This window comes from Fukomys damarensis, unplaced genomic scaffold (assembly GCF_012274545.1).
Source record: "Fukomys damarensis isolate Sample0158 unplaced genomic scaffold, DMR_v1.0_HiC HiC_scaffold_14, whole genome shotgun sequence".
Classification (NCBI taxonomy): domain Eukaryota; kingdom Metazoa; phylum Chordata; class Mammalia; order Rodentia; family Bathyergidae; genus Fukomys; species Fukomys damarensis.
Window position 1 is genome coordinate 69,846,427 of NW_022900926.1, and position 24,288 is coordinate 69,870,714.

The 24,288-nt window shown below is 44.4% G+C and overlaps 1 protein-coding gene across 3 annotated transcripts in view; it reads right to left on the reverse strand.

Annotated features, from left to right (window-relative positions):
* Nucleotides 1-24,288, reverse strand: part of Fyn (FYN proto-oncogene, Src family tyrosine kinase) — a 182,634-nt gene that overhangs the window by 5,477 nt on the left and 152,869 nt on the right. For all 3 annotated transcript variants that reach the window (XM_010630841.2, XM_010630839.2, XM_010630840.3), the window contains one exon: nucleotides 5,591-5,722. In XM_010630841.2, the coding sequence (XP_010629143.1) occupies nucleotides 5,591-5,722 (132 nt within the window). The remainder of the gene's footprint in view (nucleotides 1-5,590; nucleotides 5,723-24,288) is intronic.

A 24,288-nucleotide genomic window follows, 5' to 3' on the forward strand; every position in this document is an offset into this window, starting at 1 on the left:
AATACAGGATGAGAAAGAGCTCCTTTTCCTCAGAAAGGAAGTGAAAAAGAGGGTGAGAGCGGCCATCAGGAGGCTTGGCCCTACATAGGTAAGAAGAAAAAGCAGCAGATACAGGCCGTCCCTCCCAGGCTGCCCTGTCTGCGCGCATGCTCCTGTCCTCTCTCCACCTTTCACCAGGCACACTAGCCATGAGAAACCCCGGGGGAGGCGACAGCATGACCTTTGTGCCTACTAGGCAGGATGCCCCACCGCAGGGAACACCGGACTGAAGGAAAGTCCACTGGCCATGGAGAGGGCAGGGCGGGCAAAGGACCTTGGATCCCAAATTAATGTTAGAGGTTTCTGCCTGCTGCCCATCCTCCCTTGGCTAGAGTTCTAACCTTTGCCCACCCCAGGTTGGACACAGGAATATCCATACATCTACAGTTCAGGGCTCTATGGCAAAGGGAGGACTGTGGTTGGATCTGCAATTCTTTAAGGAAGGTGCTCCTAGGACAGTTTCCCTTTACCTCTCTAAGTCATTATCAAGTGACGATATGCATTCACGAAAGTCAAGCAGCTGTCACCTGCTGAAAGACGTGAGTGCTCCAAATGCACGAATGAATGTGATTTGCTTCAGAGAACATTTCTGCTCCTCCAGATCCTGCCAGACACACAAGGGCAGGTGCTCTGTTAAGGGCCAGGGTGCAGAGTGGCCAGGATACTCCCTAGAATGGTGCTGGAACATGGTATCAATTTCTCAGAACAACTTTGAGGACAGAGGCTACCTCATAGCTTGGAAAATATATATTCAGTGTATGTGTGCAGATGATGGACCAGAATTTAAAAGCTTTCCAAGCTATGGTCCAAATTTAAAGCTCTTATTTCAAAAGCTTCATAGATGCATTCATTCCCATTCTCCTTCTTCCCTCCCTCATCTGTCCATCCATCTATCCATCCATCCATCCATCCATCCGCTTACAGAGTCTGCTATGAGGCAGACACTATGGTAGGCATTGGGAATACATAAAGTCTTCCCCCTCACAGATGGCAGAGCTACTGGGAAATGTGCACACATAGTAGAGACTTCCTTTCCTGGTACTCTCTCCCCACTTCCTCATTTTATTTTCTCCCCATCCATTACTACCATCCAACATCCGATATATTTTGCTTATTTGTCTTTGCTTATTGTCTGTCTCCAAGAAAAAGTGTTCACTACTATATTCCTGGTGCCTGAGACAGCACTTGGGATATGATAGTTGTTCAATAAATATTTGTAGGATGATTGAAGTTAAACACTTAGGAAGGACATACCAAAAAGAAGGCTTCTGAAGTTTATCTGAGGGGTAAACGGAAGCCCTGAGCACTTTAACCTAGGAGTGTGAGGTGACTGGTTCGTGTTCTCCAGGGTAACGACTCTGCTGGTGACAAAAGCAAGGTGGTGGTGGAAGGGAGGTGGGGAGGGACTAGAGGCAGGAAACCCCATTAGGAGGTCACTGCCCAGTCAGGTGACAGCTTGCCGTGGGCAGTGCTAGTGAAGATGAAATGATAGGTTAAACTGTGTTACTCTGACTTTCTGCACTGACTCCAGGAAAACTGCTTTTACTTGAATGCTTTCATTTCTCATACATGACAGTCTATTAGTATGCAATCCGATCTGATTTTCATACAGAAAATGGTTCAAACCCCTGGTGCACAGAAAAGCTAGCTAGGCCGCAATGCTGAGAATCGTATTCAGGCCAGGCTGCTGCAGGGAGGGGATAATCGGAGCTGTTCTTTGGATGGGCGTCCATCACTGCCACAGGGCTTGGGAGCAGTGCTCCTCCGCGAAGGTCCAGTGACCCCACTGCGACCTCTCTGGTCATCGCAGTGTCACACTTCAGTATTTCTTCTTTTGTTTCAAGGCTCTTGTTCAGTTTCACATTGTTCTTTCCTTCCTTTTTATCCATTCCTTTCAGAAAACGTGCTAACTAACCCACCAAGCCAGTGTCACACTGACTGTTGACCTGTGTGCCCTTCATTTGGTCACACCGCGCGCTCTCCACACTACAGTCTGCCTCTGATGCTCACTTCCAGATGTTCATCATTTCTGATGTTCATGCCAGGCAAGAATGCCCAGGAAGCTTTTGCAAAAGCAAGTTAGAAGTGGCTGCCCTCCCTCACCTTCATTCTTACCACCAGCCAAAGTCCTTTTCTATGTGACGGGGTGACAGAGGGCCATTCTCAGGGAGAAAAACTCAGAAAAATATACCACCACTTAACATTCTTGAAAAAAGAATTACTTGAACGCATACTGCAGCCATCTGAGAAACTGCTATATTGAAATGTAGAATGGAGGGAAGTGGGCAGGGACTGGGGTCTGTCCTAGGGTAGTGCAGCAGGCACCAAGACTCCTCAGCACACACCTGGCTACGCCACCCAGCAAGGATGTGGAGGAAGAAGTCTTTTCTTTACAGGGACATCTGGATAAAGCTTAATGAACCTATCTGTCCCTTGGAACAGCTACCCTCCATTAAGGTAATAATGCAATAATTGCAATCCCTCCACAGAAGCTTCTCCCTTAAGAAAAGTTTTCTGTCACAGTCAGAAGTCCAATTACATATGATTACAGTTAAGTTAAAAAAACAACAACAACAACAAAAAAACAAAACCAAGCTGGGTGTGTGGTGTGGTGGTGAATGCCTGTAATCCCAGCTATTTTGGAGGCTGAGGCAGTAGGATGGCAGGTTTGAGCTCAGCCTGGGCAAGTTAGCAAGACTCTGTCTCACAATGAAAAAAATAAAAAAATAAAAAAATAGGGCTGGGATATAGCTCAGTGCAAACACCCTGTGTTCAATCCACAGTACCACAAAAACAGAGCAAAGCAAAATGGAGGTGGGGAGGGACTGGAGGCAGGAAATCCCATTAGGAGGTCACTGCCCAGCCGGGTGACAGCTTGCCATGGGCAAGCAACCGAAGCTAGCGTAACAGAAACAGTTACTCATCTTCCCTGACACAATTTCTTGGCCAATGCCAACCAGTTGGGGCCCAATGATTCCCTGGGGCAGTGCACCAGGGTCCTAAAAAAAATTCCCAAAAAACGAAAAAACAGTTCTAGCTGGGCTTGGTGGCGCATACCTGTAATCTCAGCACTCAGGAGGCTGAGGCAGTAGGATCGCTGTGAGTTTGAGGCCAGCCTAGACTACATAGTGAGTTCCAGTTAGTCTCAACTACATAGTGAGACCCTGTCTTAAAAAAAAACCCCAAAATCAAAAAAACAAAAACAAAAACCCCAAAACCACACACACACACACACACACACACACACACACACAAAAACCAGTTCTTGTTCACCTTTCCAGGTATATCTCTAAGCTTCATCTCATTTGCCTTCTCCCTCTGACTCCTCTGTGGTTCCTGGAACTGGCTCTGTCCTTCTAGAAGCTGGTGCCTCCCCGGTGCCAGGCTGCCCTGGGATTTCCTCTCTACTTGCCTTCCTAGGTCTGGCTCACTTGCCTTCTCCGCAAAGCTCCATCTCCACCGCCACTCTGCATCTAGGGGCAGTCGCCCACGCCCAGGGCACACCAGCAGTTGTTCATAGGATGTAACTGTGCAATGCACTGGGCTCGGTCTGCCTTTAAACTTCTTTGCCTTTCCTGGGATTCTCAGTGGAAGCCCTTCAAGGTTCATGTTGTCTACAGGCACCTGAAGCAGGGACTCCCGGCCTCATTAGGAGAATGAGTTCGGGGCATGCAGTGGTTAAACTCAAGTGATCCACCTTTAGGCGTTTCCTCTACTACAAAGTCACAAGAAAGGCGCATTTCTCCCTGGAGCTGACACATGTGCTGCTTGGCTGTAAGCTTCAAGAGTGCAAGGGCTACATTTGTCTGTTCACTCGTTTTCTCTCAAGCCCATAGAACAGCGCCCTGCGAGACTGAGAATGTCTTAGCTGTACCATCTCCCAGGCAGAACAAATACCTGGCGCAGTTCAAGCTGACTGAAGAGAGGCTGAATGAATGAATCCTAATCTAAGTTGGGAAATGAGGCTATTTTCTCTACGCTAAGACCCGACCTGACAAAAGCCTCTCCCTTGGAAACACACCTGCCTTCCTTCTCCAAGGCCCACACCTCTACCCCTTTGTCTTAGCTTCTCTGTGTGACCTCGAGAAACAAAAAGCTGCTTTGTGTTACTGGAAGGAAATGTTTCACAGAAATGCAAAATAACATTAACCTTTTCCCTCATTGCATTTAACACACCAGGTGACTTTAAACCTGGGGAAACCAGGAAGAAATTAGTTCAAAATGCAGATAATAAAAAGAAAGAGGTTCCTTCCCATCTTCAAAATCCTGAGAGTGGCACATTCTCCCCCTCAGAAGCAATTCAAAAGCACCCATGCTGTGTTCCAGCACCCCCCAGGGCAGCCCTTTCTTCTGTGCTGGTTGGCTGTTCAAAGAGTCTGCCCACTTGTGTAAGCCTGGAGCTGTAGCCACCGCGGCATTAATAAAACTGACTTCCTCCCACATCTCCAAATGCCTGGTGCTGGCCCTGTGGAGACGGGATTCTGTCAGTTTCATCTGTGTGCCAACCTGGCTCTCCTATGCGGCTCAATCAAGGCTGTCCCGACCCAGGGAGAGGTCCTCTTTCTGTGCTCCTCCCTGTGTTCTCTGAAGGTGACCAGAAACAACCACACAGAATGAACAAAGGGATTACAAATTAATCGGCTCTCCCTGGCTCCTCTGACTGCAAAGATAGGATTACAAACCCAGGATCTGCAAGAGACCTACATTCCTCATTAATCTCCACTATCATTTCTATCACTGTGCGGTTTTTTTAAAGCTCTCTTTTTAGCAGGGAATGAGGGAGAGCTATGTTCTTTCTTTGCTCAGCAGTAGCTAAAAAATATGTCCTTAACATTTCAAAAAGCAGATCGTCTCTGTGTTATAACCACCAAAGCGTGGAGGTGAAATGGCACAAATGTCCTTTATGTCTCCATCTGCCTAAATTAATGAATTTAAGCATGGACAACCTCAACCCATGGTCTCTCTGGAGAACATAAATCTGATAATCCAGAAAAATTCTATGGCCTAAGGAGGTTCCTTCATATTGCTCTTGCTTTTCTGTAGTGTATTTTGACTGTCAGCAACAGGCGGCAAATGGCCTCTAACTGCCTTGTGCTCGGCTCTCTAGCCATCTGGAGCTGGGGCCTGCAGAGAAAACAGGTCCTGATAGTTTCCTGCCAGGTTCACTGCCTGGGTCAGTACTACAGTGTGATCAAAAAGCAGTGGGGGCTTTTCTCCTGCCCTTTCCAGATATGCCTGCAAGTTTCATTTTAGCAGAGGCAGTACCTCTGTTCAGTGCCATTTCTGTTCTGGGAGCCACAGATGAGTGCTCCTGAGACAGAAGAAATTCTCTTGAAACTGAAGCATGTACCTTGGCACGTGGGTCACGGTAGCTGCTTGTTGGCATGCTCTGGTGGCATGCCCAGCTCTGCTTTTCTCTGGCTAAATAACTGTTCATGTTCTTCAAATTCCTGCTTGGCAGAAAGCTGAGCTTGGGTCTTAGAAAGGCAAACTATAGAAGTCGGATTGTTGAAAGACAACCCAGGTACATTTCTGCGGGTCCTGCTCTTACCTGGGTATGGCACTCTTCCTTTGGTGACCAGCTCTGTGAGTAAGATTCCAAAAGACCATACGTCAGACTTGATTGTGAACCTCCCGTATAGAGCTGCTTCAGGGGCCGTCCATTTAATGGGGAACTTTGCACCTGCAGAGAGGAGACCTGGTTATTTGTCAGGCAGACGTTCTGTACCGGGTGCAGGGCTTCGAGGAGGAGCACACGGGAGTCTCCTTCAGGGGAGCATGATGAGAGAGCTGGACATGAAAGAAGTGAATAAGGAACAGTCTGGGACTGAGAAGATGTGCGGTCTAAGCCTGGCTCTGGGACCTTAAGCAAATCAGTTTAATTTTAATTTTCCTATCAAATAATTGGGCTTCAAAGTCCCTTAATACCTCAATGAAGGGGCATGGGGCTGACTTCTTGAACTTGCATCTATGGCTACATGGTATTACAGTTTTGGTCTGGAGTAGGTTTCCTGATTTGTGATTTAGGAAACTGATTTATATATTGTTTCTTTTGTTTTAAAGTAATGCCACACTTTAATAAAAACACAAGGAATTAGACCATCATGCTAATCTCATGACTCCTCTGGTATGTAACACTGAACTTTGGTTTTACGAGTTACATAAAACCCATCACACCAGGGTGGAGACAAGTCGATGCAGCCTGTGAGCTATGTTGAAATGGCTGTATTACCCCAAGGCCTCACACACACACACACACACACACACACACACACACACACACAGAAAAGATTCTGTTCTGGCTGCTTCCCTCCTCCTACTTTCGCCCCTTCACCGTTCCTCCCTAGAGGAACGGCCACCACTGCTCCTGGAGCTTTTTCTTCTGCAGTGTGTGATCCCTTCCTACCTCCCCCTTTCTCCTACCAGCCAGAGAGGGACCAATTTAATGTTTGTTTTTGTAAAGAGAGGTCTTTCCTTGATGACTATCTTATGAATCCCTGTACTTCTCAAAACCGAGGAGCAAATTCATGCCGAAGTCAGTAAGATCATGTCTTTTGAATTTCTCTAATTATTAAAAGAATCCTGTTTCCAAACCAACAGGAAGGGTGGATCTCTCCATGATGCTAAATGTGCAAAGGGAATTAAAACGAACTCAGTAGCTTGTGTTCTCACACATTAGGCTCAGCAATTATAAAACAGTCCCATATATTTCATCGAACAGATTAAAAGAAAAACAAGGAAAATTTTTTGCTTACGTAACTGCATTATATCTTTAAAGCATGTTAATTATGCTTAGGAGCTCTTTAAAAATCATACAAAGGCTGACGAAACATAAATTTTCATCATATTTTCTATGAAAAGTCACTATGCACAGAAGTGGCAAATGATTAAAACCTTTAAATTAGCAAGGTTTTAATAACCAGTCAAATGATAAATTACAGCAATTAGATCTTTGTTTTAAATACAGTACACGATAACAACTTTAGCACATTTACTCTGGCATTTTCTGGCAATGCAATTTTCCTCTCCATCTCTTCTACGCCAGTGTGAAATGAAATTTTAAAAAAATCCTATTTCATAATGTAGAATCTTATATTGGAGTAGAAAAGTTGTTTCATAGTTTTCGTCTGCTTTTATGCAGTTATTTTTAATTAGCTGTATTTTTCAAGCATAATTATTCACATCTTCCCTTAGGTGCTGAGGACTGCACGCAAGCCCTGGTATTCTCTGAACGTTCGTTTTGTTTTAATGTTTCTTTCAAAGCATTCTTCTTATACTTCCTGTCCTTGAACATTCCATTCACGCAGACTCTGAGCCACTGGGATTAAGGTGACAGATTTGCTTCAGTGTTGAGAGCAGACTTTGCCCTGGACCAGACCTTAGCGGGAGTTCTTTTTTTTTTTTCAGCTTTAATTGAGTTTATTGGTACATTTTAGGGATATAGTACAGTTAGGATCTTGTACCTCTACATGACAGGTCTTGGTTCTTAGCGGGAGTTCTTACCCCAGAGAATTAAATGTATATTAAATTAATCCCTATTTAATCCATCTCTCAAGCCAAACAGCTTGGAAATCTCTGATCAACTCTGAAGAACACGAGACATTTTTCTCTGCTGGGTAGACAAATCTTGAAAACAAAATGACAAATACAAAAAGCCTTTTTTCTTTCTTTGACTTAGGCAACATTGGTGAAGGTATGTGAATTCCTGAGAGTAAACGATACAAAATTTGGACAAAGTTATTTTGTTTTTTTCTGAGAGAAGATTTCATAATTTCAAGTTAAAGAAAAGAAAAGAAAGAAAGAAAGAAAGAAAGAAAAAAAGCCAAGAGATCAGCCATTACACTAGTCTGCTTTATTATCTTCTCATTTTAAAATCTACAATAATATATAAATTTTCCCCAAAAAGTTAAAATGAAGACTATATAATGTAATAAACACTTGATAATTTAATAATTGATAATAATTTCTTTGTTAGGAAACTATTTGTAGATATGTACTCTGACATAATAAGCGCCTACTTAAATAAATTTATTTTCCATTAGTCTTCTTACTTCTAAGAAAAGCAACATTTTTGTACCAACCAATGTATTTTCAACAATGTATTTGGTGGAACAAAAAAATAATGCCTTTGTCCAACTTTTCCTACTTCTTTCCTCCTAAAATGGCGGGCACTTTTGATAAAAGTAAGTTTCTTTAAAGGTAACTCATATTTTCCTTTTCAAAGGAAATAAATGGTTAAATTCAAACAATGATTTGCTATTAATAATTAACCCGAGGTTCTGACTGAAAAGAACTAATGGATGTCCATTCTCCCACTCTTTTTATTACCTCTGTTTCCCCTTGTCTTGGTTTCCTACCCCCCAAGGGTACACAGCTATGGGTCTTTAAACGTCACACAGGTTGTTTAACAGTGGCCATTCCTTTGCAAATTGTCTTTTGCAAGGTTATCTTCTTCTCTCCCTTTGGCTGGCATTCTAAATTCCAAAGAGAAGCCATGTCTCAATGATTACGATATTAACTGATAATCTTTTATTTAAGATTTCTACAATGCAGAATATCTGGTGACCTTCGAGTTACAGCAGAACGTGTAAAGCCCCCCTTGGTTCTTTAGGTTTGTGCACCTACTAACACAAAGTATCTAAACTGCTGCGAGGTTTAACTTGCAGAAAAGTAGTATGTTTGCCTAAAGAATACAGAAACTAGCCCAGGAGACTGCGGTCCAGTGTGATGTGCTGGCTAGAAAAGGGGGTATATGCCCTAAATGATGAAGACCCTGCTCACCACAGGGCCTTCCTGCCTATTATCTGTGGCTCCTTCTTTCTTTCCCTATAAAAATCCTTTGTGATCCTCAATTCTCTAAGATAAGGTCCTGAGGCAATAGCTTTCCCTCAGCTTCTCAGAGTACAGCCCTTGAATAAAACTGACTTCTTTCCTATCAGCTCTTCTCCGGAGTATCGGCTTCCAAATGGTGAGCAGACAGACCAGGGCCCAGTAACAGTATAAAACCCTAGTCGGGGCTGGGGATTTAGCTCAGTGGTGCTGCTGCCTGCCTCCCCAAGTACAAGGACCCAAATTTGATCCCCAGTACAAAAAAACAACAAAACAAAAACAAAAAACAACAACAAAAAAACCCTAGTCTGTGAGAACAGTGTCCACAGATATAATGGCAGACACAAAGCCAGGATCAAAGTTATCTTCTAAGAAGTATGGAGAAAATGGCAGGAAAATGATACTACAATTAACTAGGTTTTGGCATATAACTAGCTGATTCACACTTTGAAATTCTTCTTTTAGGGAGCAGGATTCAGATGCCAACACAAATCTCTCTCCTTTCCAATGCACTACAGGAAAACATCACTGATAGCCTGAGACTGGTGTTAACATTTTGTATACTTGTTCAGTGTTTATAGGAATTATAAAAAAAAGGAATTATTATCATTATATTTTTAAATTTCCTACTGAATTAGTTTAATAGCTTAAGATTCTCTTAAACCAATCATATACACATGGACTTAAAAGTACCCTTTCCATTGAATTGTTTTGTAGGTAGCATTTGCAAATTCTATCAATCTTTCATGGTAAATTATTGCTAAAATCATGACATGGTACGGTCAGTGGGAACCATGTCCTAGAATCCCCAGGTAAGATTGTTTTTGTATTTTTATTATTTAACTCCTTGGAATGGTATATGATGCCAGTTCATCTCTGGCTGGATCATCGCATGTGTTGAGTACATGGATTTGTGTTTTAAAGAATTTCTTACATACACATCCGTTCTTTTTCTCTGAATTCTTGAAATGTGAAATAAGTGGCCATAAGCTCTGTGTAACATAAACTGTGGCTTCAATGACTATCTTGACTCCAACGACATTGGTGTTTGCACCACCAGACAGGATCTCTCTCGTGAGCTCCTGACTCAACCAATTTCCTCCTCATAATCTCAAATGGGCTGTCTCAAAAGGCCCCTCACATACAACATCCACAATTTATCTTCCCCACAATTTGGCTTCTTTTTCTAACTTTGCTATCAGAATACTGAGCATCATCCTCATTCAGATGTTTGGTACCAGGAATTGAACTCAGGACCTTGTACTTGCGAGGCAGGTGCAGTGCCACTGAGATAAATCCTGGCCTGAATGTGTTCTCATCTCTGTTACCCTCACTCCAGTCCTTACTTGCTCATTGTCCGTTATATCTGTAATATCCGTCCAGTTGGATCTATGTGTAACCTGGTCCCTATTTCTTCTCCAGCCTCTTACTACCCAAGATATTTTCTCTTCTGCTCCTTTTCATACCCTCCCCCTCCCTTTGGCTGCCTGTGACTGTTTTGTAAATATGAACTGCTACCTGCTTCAGGTCTATAGGACATGCAGTATCCCCTGTCAGTAGTCTCTAACTCCTGCCCTTGTGGCTAATTCCTGACCTTTCTTTGCCCTCGAGCTAAGTATTACTTGCACATGGTACTATTCCTGCTCAAAAGACTAGGTCACTTACCTAGCTCAGTGCTGCCAGAGCAACTTGTCTTTTGCAGTTGTTACTATTAAAGTGTAGTGAATCATATGTTGTCTGAAGTGTGCGTCTCTTGATAGATACCATCCTTGAGGGCTGGAATATGCCTCTCTGGAAGACCATCATGTCTCCACTACTGAGCCTTAACGCCTGGTGCACAGAATGCTTGTGATAACAGATGCAGAATGAATGAGTGAGTAGTTGGACAACTGATTAGCTTCTTTAGCTTTCCTTTGCAGGTGGAGCAACCGTGGTTCCTTACATGGCTTATTATCAGTCTCCTGCTCTCTGGTGAGTCCTCTCCTTGTCCTTGGGGACAGCCCCAGTCACTGTCTATCACCATCTGGATGCCCTTTTTAGGGTCTAACAACTGCCAACCACAATGGAAAAGCATCTGCCACATACTAATGAAGCTGAAATACACCTGGAAAATTCTGCATTTTTACTGCCAAATGCACTGTGCTCAGATGCCCTTTGGGTCTTAGTGAGTCTGTCTGAGAGATGCAGAGGGAGTCTTGGACTTTGCTTTGAGAACAGCATGGGGCACAGTTCATGGGATTGCATGGGATGGAGTGGGGTGATTTTATCAGCAGAAAGAAAGGTGGCAAGAGGCCACTGGGTAATAATAGGAAGAGGAGTCAAAATCCTTCTCCTAGTAAAATGGAGTGGAAGCTGGTGACTAGACTCCAACTGTTTCAATTTCCTGGGGCCCTGGTCTGATTTGACACATAGGATTAATAATCCTCCATGCTTCAAGTGAGAGAAAGGAGAAGGTTGTGAGTTCAGTTATCAAAGTCTGTCCGCAAGCAAGCAACAACAACAACAACAACGAAACAACAACAAAGCCCACTACTACTATAAACACTTCTGGAGTTTTTCCTCAACTGCTCAACATTGTGCTTAGCACTGTACTTGATTCACAATGACAAACATAACCTATGATTTTCATGAAGCTAGCAGCTTAGTTTTCCAAGACACTAAAAAGGACAGGGGGAGGATTCCTCAAGCCTCAAAGAGTTTGGCTTCCATATTAAGTGTGAGAGGAAGCCAATGGAACTCGTAAGCAGAAAATTGAAGACACTCTTGCTGCCATTAAAACACAGAAGACAGTGTATCACTACCTTGAGAAGGACTTGTGATGAGACAGATGTGAGAAATATTGTGACTTTTCAAGACTCCTGGAAACGACATTGTGACGTCTCAAGGTCCCTGGGCATCTATAAGCAAGTGGTAATTGGATAGATTGTGCTTCTACCGTCACTTCTCTGGTGTCTGTTTAACTAGTGGCTTTTATCACATTTGTGCATATTTCTCACACTTCAGTGATAGCCATCATCTCAGGAACAAAAGAGTAAAACGTTTCCATGAGAAATGAGGCAACTATTTCCTCTGGGTTTATTCTTTCCTGATGTTTTTCCTTTCTTCCATGCATTTTTGTCTGCACTATCATCTCTCCTTTACTGTCCTACTCTCTATTTACTAGTGTTTTGGAGGCTCTGTGTTCCAGATCATCTCTGTGCATTTACTCCTTTGGTGAACATGCCCACTGGACTAACCCTGCCCATACTCTGTGCGCAGGGGGCTGAACACACCATGCAGATAACATCTCTCATCTGAAGTTTTTCCAAATGCTCAAGGGACAAAGCCTCTGGAGTGTTCTGCCTTAATCTCAAATATGGCAACTACAAATTTGCATTTTTTTTTTCACCAAATCAGCTTACTATATGTACTACTATGTAGGAGATTTCTGGACTATTGGTGGAAAATTCCCTAATAACTGACTTATAAAGGTAATTCTTACTTTGATATTCTAGGATGCAAACTAAATCTTTTTCCCCAGTATCCCTTTTCTGGGGGTCATATCACCATTCTGTTAGGCCTCAATGTAGAAAAACTAAAGCCAGCTGGAACTTCTCTCTCTCTGAACTCTCCAGATCTATTCCATCACTAAGGCAGCTTGTTTCCTTCTCTGACACATTTCTCCGAGTTGTCCTTTCCTGTTCAAGCTCACTGCCAAAACCTGATTTGGGCCACTGTCTCTGTTAAGTCCTCCTGCTGTGGTCCTTGACCTTCAGCTCACTGTCTCTCTAATTAATCACTTTAAATTGCAGCTTCATGTCCTGCTCTCCCCACAACCATACAGTGGGGTCCTGACTGCATCAGTCAAAATCCTCTACTTGGTTTCCACAGGCCCACATATCTATTCAACTTTGGGTTTTTCCTACTCCAAACATAGTCTAGTTTAGCTTGCTTTCCTATAACTTAAATATTCTGCACCTGGCATGATTGTACTTATTTCTTTTATGTTAGCCTGCTTGAAATGCCATCTTTTCTTCCACTTGCTTAGCTAAAGCTGCCTCTTTGATGAAAACTTTTGCCATTATTCCTGCCCTTGTTGATCTCACCAACATACTTGGAGTCAATGTTACAAGCAGCAGTGTAATTCTTGGTAATACCAGCTACTACAACAGCTGAACAGATACCAGGTGTGTGCTAAGTGTCAGGCTGTGCCAAGTGTTTTACATAAAGGAGACAGGTAACAGTAAGAGTTCCGTTACAGATGAGGAAAGTGAACACAGAAAGGTAAAATGATGCCAGCGAATTCATGTAAATGGTAGAACTGAGATCTGAATGGAAGGAGAACATCCCCAGAGCCAGAACTCTTAAGCACTGTATACTTTTTTGTCATATTCACCCTTCCTCTATGGATCTACTCGTTCTTAAAGGTGTTACATGAATTTCTTTAAATAGAGAGTAAATCCTTTGAGGTTGGAGGCCATACACTGTACTTATATTATTCCATAGTACCTTGCCTAAGGCTGGTTAAATAGCAACTGTTCAATATACACATTAACTGAATAAAGGGTCAACTCAGGTAGCAATTTATCCAGCACCCTAACAGCCAAAGAGATTATCTTCCTTTATAGAGAATTGATGTATCTAAACACAGAGAGAATGACAATATACCTGTGTAACAAACTACTATTTGTTTTTACTCTTAGGGTTGTTAGCTATAAAATCACCTTTAAACACTTCAGGCTTATCTGCCTGAATGCTCTTATCTTTTAAGTGCAAACAGTCAGGATGGCTTATGTCAGTCTAAGCCACAATTGTGTCAGTGGAGTCACTGTTCCTAGTGGCCAGGAAATCTGCTCTTCAACTCTGTCTTACATAGAAATGGCTCTTGATTTGGTTGTTTCCTATAGTTGATACACATTTATGCACTAGGCCTATGGCCGAGGCATTTCAAATGCTCAAATAAGACTGCAGGTGGCTTTATTCCAAGTCCTCTTCTGCACTCAGTCAGCCTGGAAACAGAGGTGTTCTTCCATGACAGTAAAAAGAAGTCAACTGGAGGCTGGGTTTGGATTGGTCACTTGCAGAGGCCAGCACAAACATTTGGGAAAAGAGCTTTAGTCAGACAGACCTGGGCTCATGTGTTGGATTTGCTGGGTGACCTCTTAAAATCGCCCCGTCTCAGTCTCCTTGTCTGGAGCTCAGGGATGATGACAACCTCATAAGGCTGCAGTGAGAAAGACAACAGACATAAAGGGCTCTGCACAACATCTGGTACCTGGTAACAGCTAATTCAATGCCTGCTATTGTTTAATTTAGTCAAGAAAAGGTAATGGGCTATACTGCAAATGCTCTCAGCAATGCCAAAGCTCTCCAAACATAAAAACGAGGAAAGGAGGGTGAAGAAAACTCACTATACTCATCAATCAACCACTGAGAATTTACTGTGTCCATTGAGTCTACAGTTGGTGTGAACCACTCCTGGCAAAACCAAGTACAGGGAACCTCCTGCCCAGGAGACAGAGCTCACAGGCAAACCCAGCAGAGAGCTAAACTCTGACCCTGGCTTGAGGAAGAAGATAGTGGCTCAGAAGAGAGAGGAAAAGAGGAAGTGAACAGGGAGGTGATAACACAGAGAAACAGTGTAGTGTGACCTCTGGCCCTCCCTGAGGCAGGCTAGGCGCCAGGACAGGCCTGGTGGGTCCTAGCTCATGGCACCAACTAGACTGTCAAGTCTTTTGTTTTCGGGTTACCAGGCCAATTCCACAGCCCTGTCACACAGAAAATATCCTTTGGCTAAAAAACCGGGCCAAAGCAGAGAAGCATAAAGTCAGTGCAGAATTAAAAAGGCCAAATCTGGGCACAGAATACAAGCTGTGCTCTATTAGCATTTTTAAAGAAGAAAAGCATTAGCTTCAACAATAGACACTGTTTTTCTGAACCAAAAGCCACCCAGAATGTTTAATTAGGAAGCCACAAACTCTGCAAATCATTATATCCAATATTAAATAGTATGTAGTACTCTAACTTTCAAGTTACTCTGGGGAATAAAAGAGATCACTAACTATGCCAGTAACAGGAAGCTGATTACATGGTGTGTGTTTGTGTTTGTGTGCGTGTACATGTGCACATCACAGGGGAGAAGACAAGGAGCGACTGACTAGGACAAGATATCTTGAGAAAGAAGTGAAATCAAAGCTGACCTGACCTGGCACTTTGTGGTTATTTAAACACAACAACGATTTCAAACACAGTGAAACTTGGCAGAGTAAAACTCAGCCTTTTCCTACTAGGCCAAAAGAATGAATTTCAAAATTCCCAAATGCTTCTGAAGTGAATACAATTGTGTTTCCCATTTTCCCTGATGACACATTCTTTGATAGTTCTACTTTAAGTTCATAAAGGTTTAGTGCCATGTTTTTAGAAACAAAAATAAATAAAAAGCCAATAGATTGAAATAACATTCCATCTGAAATTTCAGCACATTAGTGGGCTAGGAGTTAAAAAAATGAGACAGGGATGAGGAGGAGTAGGATTCTGGGAGGATGTGGATGGAGGATGAATGAGTTAGGCCAAGGAAGAATAGACCCAAGGGCCAGAAGGTGGGCCCAAACATATTGCAAAGACAAGGGTTGATTAACTAGGCACATATCTTGTCTTAGTTACTTTTTCATCACTGGGAGAAAATATCCAACACCCACAATTTAAAGGAGTTTATTGTGGCTTATACTTTGTGGAGGTTTTAGTCCATTGTTGGCTGGCTTCAAGGCAGGGCAGAATGCCACAGGAGGCTTGCTCATGGAATGGCAGGCAGAGAGCAGAAAGGGATCAAGGGAAAAGGAGGAAGGATACATACCCTTCCAGGCCACACCCATACCGACCCACCTCCCAACATCTCACCCAGCTATAAACTCATCAATGAACCAACCCAGTGATGAACATCACATACCCGTGATCCAGTCACCTTCCAAAAGCCCCACCTATGAGCACGAGGCCTTGGGAGGACATCTAGATATAAGCCATAAAAGATCTAAAGTCTGGTTGGGATGAATTCATGGAAAGAATCCTCTGACTGAGAGGGGTGTACACATTTCCCAGGAGCCCAGAGTTAAGGAGTAGATACAGAAAGGGTGGAGAGTCCATCAATGGGTATTAAAAACGTAGCCCAGGGCAACTAGAAGGACAGTGGGGTGCAAACTTAGCCAGTGGGAGAGCAGGTGGAAGCTAGAGTCTAGGCACCAATCCTGATCTTGATCAGCAAGGACAGGCAGGAAGGTGAAAGGAGAAGGATGTATATACAGGCCTTACATGGAGGGTAATAAGTGGGCCATGAGGCTCCTTCTCAGGGAGAGACAGAAGGTGAAGAGAAGATGCTCCAATGGGATGGAATGTGATTTTTGGTTGAGAACAAAAGGAAGAACACAGCTGTATGTAGAGCATCATAACCACGTGTGTTGTTGCTCGGGCAGTGGGCACTCACCTGAGTGATAAATACATGTCTGGATGGAATGTAGCTCAACACAAAGTATTTCCAGAATCCGGCTACCATAACGGGGCAATGGGTCTTGCTCAGCCTAACATAAGGCCACACTGTGTGCTGGGCAGCACAAATGGCGCTGCATTTGAGGATACTGCTGGGAACACGCTGGTCATGCCAGGGGTTGGGTGGGCATTTGGAAGAAATGAAGCTAAAATGGGTATACAGAAGACAATACCACTTTGAAGCTGCTTTTCATGTAGTCCCCACTTTCAAAGTGGCACACTGTCTGCCTTTGGGACATGCACTGGGGGTGGGGGCAGAACAATGTGCCAAGTATCTTCCTTTGGTTGCAAGAAACAGACTGTAAACTTTGGTCAGTTTTCCCGTGCATTGCCTGTCCTTGATTATCCAGATGATGCAAATGCAAGATTTCTTCTGCTAGCCAAGCAAGACAAGGAAGCCAAATGACATTTTTGATGTTTGATGGCAGTCTGCAGTTCCTATTTACACACTGTAAAATCACAGAAGGTGACCATCTGCTTCTTTCTTGATGATTATCAAGAAATGTGCGATGTGCAGACCAAGGATTTGCTCCTGACCATTCACAAACAACCATTAAATGGCTCTGCCCAAAACAGCACAAAAGAGAAAGGAATGTCCACGTGGAACACACAACAGGACTTCCCGGAGGGCACTGATAAAGAGGTTCAGAGAAGCCTGTGATGGCACCAGGCACAGCTGTACTCCCTGGGCACTGCCAAGAGCTCCCCTGGCAAGGAAGTGGAAAGAATCAGTCCCCTCTCCCCAATATTTTTAATCTTAAAAGAGAGACTGGGGTAGGAAAGTGTGATTTAAAGTGCCCTTTCATTTTAATCTGGCTTACACCACATCCTTTCTAGGAGGGAAATGGATGCTTGCTACCGTTCATCTCCATTTTCCTGCCTGTCTGACCTGCTCCCCCTGACTATTAATCTGGGCCTGCAGTGGTGGCTCAGCAGATAAACAAAGCAGTCAGTCCCTCCCAGAGATGCTGGAGGAAGCTGGGCGCTTGAACCGGTGGAATACAAATGAAGGTGATTTCTGCCTGGTGACGGAAGTGTACCAAAGTCGGCTCTGAGAGGCTGGAAGACAAGCAGTGTGGTTTCTGCACGCAGCTCAGCTCAGCAGAACAAGTGTGTGACCTCTGGGAGGGCAGAGGCCCTGCTGGGAGGCTGAGCTTCTCCCCGAACAGCCCTCATAATGATGAACTCCCTACATGGACACGGGACCGTGGCGTGCTTATTTCATGGTGGCTTTTCACGGTTCAAGTTAGGAACACGTGAATTTCCTGACACAATGGTTTGCTTTGGAAAGGGTTTGCTTTTCATCAGAGGGTAGTTTGCTTCCCTAGTATGGAAGGAATTAAATTCAATAATTAACAGCCCCCTCTTCTCTGACATGTGCTATTCAGGTCACAGTACACTGTGCGGGAATGGCGATACTGTTGTTGACGGGGGCAGAGGGAGGGCATCTCACGGGGAGATCAGCCTTGATCTGCTACCGGATTACAGGGCCCTCAGAAGTGGCTGATTAATAATTCTGCAGGAGCCCTAGAGCTGGAAAGCTGGTGCTTTGGGTCTAATAATCCCTAGTCATTGTAATACAAAGGAAGGACAGGAATTGAATTCCCGGTTCTGAATTGTGAAATTCAAAGTCTAAAAGAAACAGGGATCCACTTCTTCCTGGCTGTGTTCATCAACCTAGCTGTCTGCCTGTTTGTGTTAAATGGCCATTGTGCTTTTTGAATCCAAAATTTGATTATATTTAATTAGTATAGGCATCTGGGATTTCTAATACACAAAGAGTTATTAAAGTAACAAATCTTTCTAAAATATGTTCTCCATGAAAGAATGTGTTAATTTATGCAGTAACAATTTTTTTTAACATGAAATAATTAACATGAAAACTGTAACAATCATGAATTCTTGGTAGTCTAATTTATAGTGAATTTTCCTCCAGACAACAATCTATTCAATTTAAACCCTCAATACTGGGAACATTTGAAGAGACACATTTTTCTTCTCCTATTTAATACACAAACTGGCAGTTTTATACAAAGTCCCAAACACCCCTATTTCTTAGTATACTCCAAAGATCCAAAGATTACATTGTCTTGACATTTGCTTCCTCAGCAACAATCCTGACATTAATTTAGAAGTTACAAAACAAACAAACGGAAACCACAGAGCAACTCTATGTTCCTGTTCTTCATGATTCAAATGAAGAGTTATAGAGGCATAGAGGTAGATTCTCCACACAGCAGGAGCTCTGAAGTGAGTGGATCAGGAAGGCCCGATGTAGCATGTATGTGTGCACAGTCATGAGAGAGGGAGGAGAGAGAGAGAGAGAGAGAGAGAGAGAGAGAGAGAGAGAGAGAGACAGACAGAGAGAGAATATGTTTGTCCACAGGGCCAATAAAAATTTAAAAAAATACTGTTACTACAAATACCAACTACAACTAGTCGCTATGACCTACAACTAACTCAGCATTTATTTATGTCTGCTCCCAGGAAAGCCATATATCAGTTCCATGATACAGACAACTATCATTAAAACTGTTTTCAGAGCAGGAAATGTCTATACACAAAGCTTGGAGACATTAAGTAGCTTATTCAAGGCTTCACATCAAATTAGCAGCAATGATGGGATTCACACCACAGTAATCTGAATTGGTGGAACAATCTCTTACCCAATCCAGCCCAGCCTCCAGCTGGAGGGGAGAGGGGGCTGTGTGTGAGAGACCAAAGGAGGGCTGGTATCCAAAAAGACAGCACACAGAGTGCTGACAGAAACAGTGGGAAGGAGTGAACAACACCAACAGCGCCTACATCTACTAATTATCTTCTCCAACCCTTACAGCCACCTTAAACGTAACTGACACCAACTTTGTTTTACAGATGAGAAAGCTGAGGCTCTGCGAGGCCCGAACTTATGCTGTGGAACTTGTGCAGAGAGTCAGCACTGAATGCAGGTTGTCTAGCACCAAAATGTCTGTGCTAGCCTCAAAGACAATCTTGTGCGGCGTAGGGAACATCAGGGTGACACACAATCCTTTCTGGAGGTTCTTGTAGCCATAACAGTGTTTGATGTACGGAGTGTTGTGCACCCTGCTCACAGAGCAGCAGAGCATGTCTGAGATGAGGGTGGGAGGGTTTGTTCTTGGCTATTTCCATTGCTATACACAAATATTCACTAAATACCTACAATGTGCTGTGTGCTCACAAAGGCTCTTTGCTGGTTTTCAGGCCAAGTCATCCTACAAAGAAGGTATAGGACTGGTTGCACGTATACTCAGCAGAACTGCTACGACAGGGCAGGTTCGTGTGTGTGTGTGTGTGTGTGTGCGTGCGCGTGCGGGTACGCGCGCGCTTGTGTTGATGTGTGAAACGCTACCGATACTCAAGAGTTGACAAGATCAACAGCACACAGAGAGGGGGTTCGTGTGTGTGTGTGTGTGTGTGTGCGTGCGCGTGCGGGTACGCGCGCGCTTGTGTTGATGTGTGAAACGCTACCGATACTCAAGAGTTGACAAGATCAACAGCACACTAACTGCATATTCTCCTTTAGAGTCATATCCACCAAATCTGTGAGGCAGCACTGACAACTGCCTGGCTCAGCCTTGCATGTAACTAGCTCTTCCACTCTTGGGAACGTACCCTGGATACATGAGGACACACTTCCGCCTCCACAGCAACTCTGTCATAAAGGTCCCAAGGCTGAAAATTCCCCACTGCTCACGGACAGCAGAATGGGTGAACTGCGATGTAGCTACAACACTGGAATACCACTCAGCCAGGAGAACGAAAGAATGATGGTTACACACAGCAAATGGACGAGGCTCCCACACATGCATGCTAAAGGGAAAGGAGCCAAGCAGGGTGACACTGACTGACTGGGACTGGGACTGGCAGGTCTTCCAACACGAATCTTCCTTTGTGGGATGGTTTCTGGTGCATACATGTCTATAAACATCCCTGACTGGCTTACTTTACTGTGTGAATGTTATGGCTCAAAACAAAAATGACAGTGTTCACAAAAGCAAGTTATAGCATTCTTACACTTGTCAGGGCTATCTGAACCGATTAGGATGAAATCAGCACCAAGCTTCCTGAAAGTTTATGAACACACAGCAAGGCAGAAGAGAATTCTCGCTCTGCTTCTCATCTGCTGTATGGAGGAGCTGGTGGCTGGAGGGGCTGTGAGTCCCTGGAACAGGATGCTGCTGGTCACCAGAGGTCAGTTACACACAGCAGTGCAGTGTGAGGATGACAGCATAGGCACAGATCTTCAGGCGCCTGTAGCCCAGGCAGGGGCTGCGATTAGCTCTGGAAGGGTCTGGGGGCATTGGCTGGGAGTTGGCTATGAAGACACTCTGGGGGACAGGGCAGTTGACAAAGGAGGGGGGAGATGGGGTGCAGGGCACAGCTGTGGCCATGGCATCAGGTGAGGACACTTGGCTGATCGTTTTTTTTTTTTTTGTACCAAGCATCGAGAGTGGGACCTTGTGCTTGTGAGGCAGGTGGCAACCTTCTGTTTTTTGATGAACCACTGCAGCTGCCTCAAGCTCAACCAATCCCAAATCCCCATCCTCCCTTTCTGAAAGAAAATGCTTCTTCCTGAACCATTTGCTTCTGTTGGTAATAACTCCATTCTTACAACTGTTCACATTTGACTACCTGGGAACTGCCTTTGGTGACTCTTTCCTTTGCATCAATAGTGTTTGAGCTTTTCCATGGCACCTACAACCCATTTTTTCAATTGTTTATTCTCAGTATCCTAGTCTTATGTAGGATAAAATAATAATAAGAAGTAACATTTACTTACTGCTCTATACTGGGCACTGGGCTGAACACTACACAAATTATTTCACTTAACCTTTGAAAAAAATGCACAAAGCAGGTGAGATGCATTTATATTTTACAGGTTACATGTGGAAAAATTAAATAACTTGCCCAAAGATCCAGGTCAATAGATGGGAAGGGTTGGGTTTCAAACCCTCTGTGTGACTTCTGGGCTCCTAAGTGATCCTCCTCATGCCTACCGACGGCCCCTGGCCTGGTCACAGGCTGCTAACTCTTCTTCATATATATTTAAAAGTCATTTATGTATTTCTCCTTACGTTGCCTAGGCTGGTCTCAAGCTCGTGAACTCAAATAGTCTGCCCACCCACCCTCCTAGTAGCTGCAACTCAGGCATAGGCCACCGTATGTGGCCTAGCTTCTTTATACCAGCAACTCTTAGCAAAGTCCCTTTCACTGACAGGGCACTGTAATAATAACTGGTATTTTTAGCATTATTTTGAGATCCTAAATGGGCAGACTTCAGCCAAAGTTTTACGAGTAAGGATTATTTGTTCTAATCGAGTGAGATGCCCACGCAGTGGAGAATGAGCAATTTCAAATCATTTCTAGTGCTCTCCAGAATGCTGTCAGTGGAGGACCACCCCCACAGGCACACGGTCTGGTCTCGACCTCTTCCTGAACACAGGGCTTCGGCTCACAGTACAAGAGTGGGCAGGGGGTGGCAGGAGGAAAGGACACACATGCCACGCAGCTCCAAACCCTAACCATGCTTCTACTGTGTGCTATCAGACCTCCGCGCTCAGACAGGGTGACAGACATTTCACTGCACCCTGAGATGGGAAACTCACAACTGTTTTGCAAACAACTGTCATTTATGGTCCTAAAATATCTGCGTTTGGCACAAATTTCTGAACACTGCCTACACTTCCATAATCAAGATGCAGTATGGCTGTGGCCTGCGGGTAACATAAAACCCAACTTGCAAATATTAGGCACACGGACCAGCTGTCTGGAGGAGCTGATTAATCCCCAGCAGAAACTTCAGCATGCAGCATGCATGCCATCTGCAGAATATACCAGCAGATACACGCGAGGCCCTTTCTGCCTCCTGAAGAGATGGGGCGGGGTGGGTCCCTGAGATGAATTTTATAAGCAGCTCGGTTGTCCCCGCAATGGAAAATGAAAACTGCCCTCACATGCAAGTCAGACGGGGTTCCTTAAAACTCTCCCATAAAAGAGAAAAAGGGACTTAGTCGAACCCTTTCCGTTTCACTTTCTGTTCTTTTAATCATTGTCTTGATGAAAGGCAGTGAGCATAGTTTAAGAGGGTAAATGCAAGAAGGTAAGCGATTCTTCAAACTAGATTCAGATTCAAATTCTGGCTGCTGTTTTCCTACTGTGTGACTCTGTACAAGTGACTTAACCCCTCTGAGTCTGTTTCTATTGTTTTACTCCCCATCCATTCTTCTCCTCTCGCAGGCTAGGTACTTGGAGCTATTTCACAGGTGCCCCTGCCCCTTTCTTTCCCTCTGTTGTAGGACAGTATTTCTTTTATTCTTTTTGGAAATCCTGGGGGCTCTACAAGCTTTGTTCCTCTCACCCCCCAGCTCAATTCCCTATAAATTCATTTATTTTTCCTCACTTATGTCTTTCCAGTGTTTGGCATGCATTTAAAGATGCTTGGGAAAGGAAAGAAATAAAGAAAAAACATTCCAGCAGGGAAAGCTGGGGTCTTCTGATGGGAAATTAAATAAAGCAAAAGTGGAGCAAAGGGTGAGGGGCTGACCCTCGGAGAGGAGGTCAGGCAGCCCGGGGGCATGGTGGAGGTGGGGACACCTGAAAAACCATCAGGAGAATGGGGGAGGAGGCTGAGTGGTCAGGGCTGAGGGCGGAGTCTGGGGATCACTATTCATCCAGGGCTCCCAGGGGCCTCCCCAGCGAATGATGTGAAGCTGAATCCCAGGGCTCATGAGCACATCCACCCAGCATGTGCTGGCTTCTGGCCTCATAACCTTCTCTTTATTAATGGTTCAAGGGAATCAACCATCAGCTCCAGAGTTCCGAGTCTGGTCAATGAGAAGAAAGGAATCCTGAACTGTACCTCTGCAACTGGGACTCACACACAGAAGAAAGCTTGTCTGTTTCCACGTCAGCCCTTCCTAAACCGAACGTTTAAGTCTCACAATGTTGTTGGCCTGCTCTCTTACCAGCTCTGAGGGGGTCACAAAGGCTGGGGCTCAGACCATGGTCACTTAGACACCCTTGGTTCACCTTGCCTCAAAGTCAGGTCCACACTCCCCTCTGCACTGCCGTGCCAATCAAGACTGCTGGGTGCCTTCGATTAGCGGTTCGGCAGCCATCTGGATCTGCGCGCGTGTATGTGCTCACTGCGCGGGCATTTGGCTCCAGGACAAGAGCTGCCACGTGTTGGGGAAATTCAAATAGCTGAGCTGTCTGACCAACATGTTATCGAGCATTTGGCTGGTATCTGTACCAGCCAGGGTCTCAGTTTAACATTTTTCCTCAAGACTTGAAACTGTTAAGAATGTTTCTATTCTTAGAGTCTAATAACAGGAGGAAAGAACTGGCATAAAATGAAGAATCAGAAGAGAGAGGAGAAGGAAAAGAATTCCAGAGATGGCCCTTATAAAATTCTGCAGAAAGCACTACTACCCTGTCCCGTGTTCCAGCCAATGCTCAGCTTTGCTTGGAATGATGAGACGTCAGTTAACAACAACCATGAAAGCTTCCCCCTTTTCCCCCGTTCCTGACATTATAATCCACATAGGAGCCTATACTTACAGCTTTCCTACTTAATTCCTACTTTGGGAGGATCCGAGAAGACAGAAGATGCCCCCGGGAATTCCTTCCTGGCATCTGGTGCTCTCACTGTACCCCCACTGCTGCCTTCCTGGAGTAGCTGCTAGGTTGGGCTGTGTTTTACTTCTATGAGTTTCTGCAGAGGTGAGGCAGAAGATGCTGGAGGGTGGGGCTTTCTGAGGGACTTCACGGTTTCTATCCACAGACCTTCTACCCTTCTTTCCCGCCTGGACCCATGAAAATTCACCAACAGGCTCTTCTGACCTCTGGCTTCTGGCTGGGCCTGGCAGGAGGCCCAGAAGC